Source organism: Aegilops tauschii, chromosome 5 (genome assembly GCF_002575655.3).
Source record: "Aegilops tauschii subsp. strangulata cultivar AL8/78 chromosome 5, Aet v6.0, whole genome shotgun sequence".
Classification (NCBI taxonomy): domain Eukaryota; kingdom Viridiplantae; phylum Streptophyta; class Magnoliopsida; order Poales; family Poaceae; genus Aegilops; species Aegilops tauschii.
Genome location: NC_053039.3, coordinates 532,452,268 through 532,457,878, shown reverse-complemented (window position 1 = coordinate 532,457,878; position 5,611 = coordinate 532,452,268). Strand labels below are relative to the sequence as shown.

The 5,611-nt window shown below is 44.4% G+C and overlaps 1 protein-coding gene across 1 annotated transcript; it reads right to left on the bottom strand.

The window, feature by feature from the left end:
• Window positions 1-2,408: 2,408 nt before the first annotated feature.
• Window positions 2,409-4,173, bottom strand: LOC109779149 (BTB/POZ and MATH domain-containing protein 1-like). Its single transcript, XM_073498821.1, has 2 exons — window positions 3,476-4,173; window positions 2,409-3,418 (listed from the first exon to the last, which is right to left on the bottom strand). Exons 1-2 carry the CDS (start codon window positions 4,171-4,173, stop codon window positions 3,148-3,150), a joined length of 969 nt encoding a protein of 322 aa, XP_073354922.1. The 3' UTR covers window positions 2,409-3,147.
• Window positions 4,174-5,611: the final 1,438 nt, after the last annotated feature.

The window sequence follows — 5,611 nt, the reverse complement described above, 5'->3', positions numbered from 1 at the left end:
GTTTAAGCTTACAAGTGGAGATCAATCTAAATAAAATTATAATAATATGCTGCGGCCAATACATTAACAGATTCAGTGCTGCATATGCTTGTCGCTCTTTTCTTTTGTATCTTTCAGTACTTTGTCGCCGGTAAATGATTTATCGTGGAGAATAATCTTTTGTTGTTTACTGATTCTTTTGTTTATCACGTATTTTTGTCTGGTTTATTTTCACTTACACAGATTGAGTGCTCAAGTTTTTTTCGAACTATGCGTCAGGACACTAGTTATCTGAACTTCCTGTCTCTGAACATACCTGAAGAAATCGACACCTTCTCTGAAGAATTCGACAGCTACCAGGGAGATGCGGCTAGGTTGTGCTCCAGCTATGAAACATTAACACCTCTATGCTTGTGATTGTTTAGATACATACTTAAGTAGATCAATTAAACAATATACTTGTGCTTGTTTCCTCGTCAGTGCTATGGCATTAGTAAATGAAACTATAAATCCGTTAATCTTTGGTTCTTTTCTGACTCTTCAGTTTTGCCTCAAGTGTTCGACTAGTTCACTTTGAGTTTAATCAGATGAGTGAGCTTCCCTGTTACTGATTATTCAGCTTAAGCTTACATTTTACCAGTGATCATCATTTTAATGAGCGAGGCTTGGCTTCAACTATGATCAATTTAACTGCTGAGCTTTTTCTGCTTTGCTCTGTTTTGACAGAACAGAATGATTTCTCTGATGCATGTAGCCAAATGTGGCAAGGCATACATACTTGAGTAGACGATGAAACTATATACTTGTAGGACTTGTTTCCTTGTCAAGTGCTCTCACATTAGTTGATGATATATACTTCATACTTGCTGTGGATGTCATTCAGTGTGCAGTCTGATTCGTTAATCTTTGGCTCTTTTCTGATGCTTTGGTTTTTCCTCGAGTGTTTGACTGATTCACTTTCAGTTTAACCAAATGAGCAATCAGAGTTTAGTTGCTACTGCTCCGGTTTAAGCTTACGAGTGATGATCATAGTAATATGCTATGGCCAATATATATAACAGATTCAGTGCCACATATGCTTGTTGTCGGTAAGTGATTCGGCGTGGAGAATAAGGGTGCGGATGCTTTGGGTTTGCCTCGTACGTTTGACTAGTTTTAATTTCAGTTAAACTGAATGAGCACTCAAATTTTGTTCAGAGTATGCGTTAGTACAGTTCTCTGAACTTCCTGTCTCTGAAGACACCTGAAGAAATCGACAACTTCTCTGAAGAATTCGACAGCTACCAGAAAGACGTACGGCTAGGATGCGCTTCACTTGTAAAAGATCAACGCCCCTCGAATACCAAGGGCTCCCCTGTTCAGTGTCCGACAACAGCTACAGTTGACTAAAGTTTTATTTTTGAAAACACACAGTTAACTGAAGTTTAACTGGTGTAAGCTTCAGTTAACACTTTTTTTGTTTGCGGGGACAGTTCCTCCTGTAAATAGCTTCCGTCATTCATTGAACCAGTTATCATCTTCTTCTCCAAGTATTATTATCTGTAGCTAGTGCTAGAACTAGACTACTTGGTAGATCGTATCCAGTGACTTTAATCTGGCATCTGCAATACATCTTCCCTCCTTCGTGGGTTCTGACACTATTATGTATCCTCAAGTTTGGAAATATAACATCACCTGATGTCTATAGCGTGGCCTGTTGGCAGTTTTCAGCTCTGAATTTTGAATGCAATTTTTAATCAGTCGTATGATCTGTTCCCGTAATCGGGCCATCGAAATGGATGCTAATTGGGCACAAGTTTTGACGCGTTGATTCTCTAGTTCAGTTCTTCAGTAGAGGCGCTCTAGAGACAGTATAAATTATTATATAATGCCCAACATGCTAACTAGCTAATTTAAATACACTTTGAGGCAAAAAAAAAAACACATCAAAAGACAAAGGACAGCGAAAACGTTACACTTGGATACTCATTAGTTAAACTTTTGGTTCAAACCAAATAAGTACTAAGTGCTTCGTCGCTACTGTTTCAGTTTACGCTAATTACATGTGACCATGATTGTAAATTCTAATAACATGCTATGGCCAATACATACTACTGAACTTCCATCCAAACTACAACTTTCTCCAACCTCCCTGTAAATAACACAAGAGTAGCCACTCCATATGCCACAAGCCTGACGCAAAGGCATGGAGCCCTGTTGTGCTTAATTGTGTGTTCCATAACATTGTTTCTCATAAAAATTCTATGTTTCAGTTACATTCAAAATTTCAAATGGACAGGCAGCCATCAACTTGGACTTGCAGAATTAAACAAGTTGGGGTGGGGTGACGCCGATCAGGCTTGTGACCAACTCATATCAACATTTCCTTTGCTATTTCGTCTAGAAGAAATGTGATTCCGGAACATTTTCTTTTCAGTGGTATGTTTTTTTTTTTGCAGAAACAGTTCTTCTTCATTCTACAAGACTTGCATCTAATATAATGTTGTTTGTACTTTGCTAACTAAATAGTTCGTACATTTAAAGAAGTGAAAATGTCTGCATTTTTTTCAAGCCATACCCTTTTTATCCCTGGGAAGGCAGATGCTTATAAATTGGTCTTGCATAAAACAGAAACTCTCAACAACCAACTCACATTATAGAATTACATTTCTTACCCCTGCCAATTTGCCAGTTCTTTCTCTTGTTTTACAATGATACAAGTCACGCTACCAAGGAGCTGCGATTCATCGCGTCTTGGGAAGACCTGAGGGAGCTCCGGAGCCATGGTGGACCGGTGGCGTGCGAGAGGGCAATCACACAAATCTGAGAGGGTACAAACTTTTATAGAAAGTGAAAGGGAGAGGGGAATCCTATTTCATTCTCATTGCATGCTAATGTAAACCATCTGGGATATCAAATGCTCAACAAAGGTTGCATACAAGAAGGAACTTTTGAAAGAAGATTAAGAGCAAGTCTTACAGGTAGCAGAGAAGCACTCCAGATAAAATCAGCATCCTGATAAATAAAAAGTTCAGATTTGGACAGGTTGATTAGTGCGACTTTCACGCCATTCATATCACTTGAGAATTAACCTAACCACACTTGGATCCATCTAGCATTGAGCTGATTATCCCTACGGCAGATTGGTATGAGAAATTTAGCAAATCTACCAATATAGCTGCTCATGCTTCATGAAACTTTTCTTCTCTTCTTCAATAGGTCCTCTATGAAAGATGGGCAAGTCGCTTTGAGATCCTTGAAACCCGATAATTCGATAAACTGAAGGCAAGCATCCTTAAGCTGGAGGCAGTTATGTTGGTCAGCTAAAGCCAATGTGGTTGCTACGGTGTCCTTGTTCAGATCCTCACAAAGGATGCTTTGGCAAACCAACTTGAGTCTATCCATTGCATATCTGTCAGCAGCCACTAGTAAAAGCCGGACCATCTCAGTATCCTCACCGCTAGGCAAGGAGTCAGTATAGATAAAATGGAGCAGGGCCTTGAAAACAGCAGGTTACATGTCCTTGATGGTTATGCACTGCCCCGGCCTTGCCTCCCGCATTGACCCATAGAGCTCTGCTTTAAAAACAGGCGATTGCATAGCGAGAACAAACCTATGCGCTTCAATGGTCCCTCCTCCAACAATGAAACTGACATCAAATCCCTTCTTTTCTTCGAGCAGCTTGGCAACATGCTCAGTCATGTCAGCTGGTGGCATGTCGATTACGCGGAACGGTTTGGTTTCACTAACATGTGGCTTCTTGAAGACAGTGACAACGCATTCAATCGTGAGGCGATCATCCCTAAGGTATGCAGATCCCTCGATCTCGTCCCGCCTTATGAAACAAGGAGTCTGTGGAGCAACCCTAGTAGTATCAGCGGGATTGAAAATCCTAGGTCCTATGTTATGCACTGAAAACGAGCATCCGGTGTACTGGTCCACCAGCCTCATGTCGCAGGATGCCCGGACTTTAGTTCTGTGGCTCACAAGCACGAGATAAACTGAGATGTAATCTTGGCCATATCCACTGAAACCATCAGGGAAGAAGGAGATGGCCCAGTTGTGGCCGCCGACGGTGAAAAACCCGGACCGAATATAGCTGTCGCGGTCGTGGCCCATGCCCCTGTGCTTGCTGTAACCCAAGATATCAAACATATGTGTGCCTTGAGCCTCCTCAAGTGGGGTGCACGTGGACACCGTCTTACATGTCTTCATCTCGTGACAAGGAAAATTCCCGGACGGAGGAGAAAGAATCGCGGCGAGGGGGCTCTCGCGTGGTAATCTGCTGGTGCGAAAGAAAAGCCCATTAATCCCAGAGGAAAGCAGAGTGGAAGATGGAGATGTAATCGATCGTACCTTCAGGCCTCCGATGGTGACGTCGGAGATGGAGATGAAGATGAAATCGGCCAGAGAGGGCGGCGGAGGAGAGGACGGAGATGAAGTCGCCTCGTTTTCTTTTTGATGAGAACTACTTTCCTTCTTTCGGGGGAGGAAGAGGGCGAAGACCTCTCTGGCTGGGCTTGGGGTTTAAGTTTCTTCAAAAACGGAAAAGGATATCGGAAGCCATCAAACGCTACCCCCCGCGGCACAGACGACCATCGCCGACGACGTCCCGCAACGAACGGCCGTCTCCTGCCATCCGCGGCCGGCGTCCCTATCTCGATGTCCCGAGCCAGTTGTTCCTCTAAAGTGGTGCACAGCTCCAGGCACAAGATGATGATGTCCGGTGTAACACGATCCAAAGCCATCACGTAGATCATTTTTCCAGAAAGCGCAGACGTGTTTGCTATATATGCAGGATATGTTCCGAGTCCTCAATCTCTCCACAAAGAGAACTGCAGACGGCATACGTTCCAAGATCACTAGCCGGAAGGCGCCGTCTAATCCCTTGCCAAAGAAAGATTTTAATTTTGAGGGGAATGTGATCCCTTCACACCCTCGGAAACTTGCCCATGGGACGGCTCAACATGAGTCTACAAGCCGAATGCGGTGAGACGATTTGCTCCCTGTCGTTGAGAGAGTCGGAAATAGGACACAGAAGGAAGTGAATAGCATAGAACTATCGCAATTCACCTTAGGGTTTCAAAAAACTACCAAAATAGTATTTTTGATTAATAACTACCACTTTTGGCATCAGCTGTTTCAAAAAAGAAAAGGGTTAATTATCCTTTTGCCCTCAGTGGTGTCCATGTGCTCAGTTTTGCCTTCAGATGCGAATTGTGCTCAGTTTTGCCCCTAGTCCGTGCGCACCGACTCGTTCCGTGAACTCTGCTGTTTCCGTCAGATCAACCTTTTGACTCGGGCCTTACAGGTGGGACTAGGCGGCAGAGACGCCCAATTCTATTCAGATCGTTGCACGCGTGGCTTGTGGGACCCAACAGAGACCCGTTGAGCAGAGAGCCGTTGCGGGTGTGCTATATAAGCGGGCGACAGACAACCACGGTGACCACGGCGACAGAGAGCACGGGGTGACCACGGCGCGCGAGAGAGAGAGCACGGCAGTGGGAAGCTAGCTGTGGAGGGTGCGGCGCGTTGAGATCCCCTTCGGCTCCGAGCTCCATGTCTTCCTCAAGCTCCCGTGCCACCTCGCGAATGCAGAGCCGGGCGCGTGTGGACATGCCTGTCTTCGTCTGTCCACGGTGTCGGGCGGGCG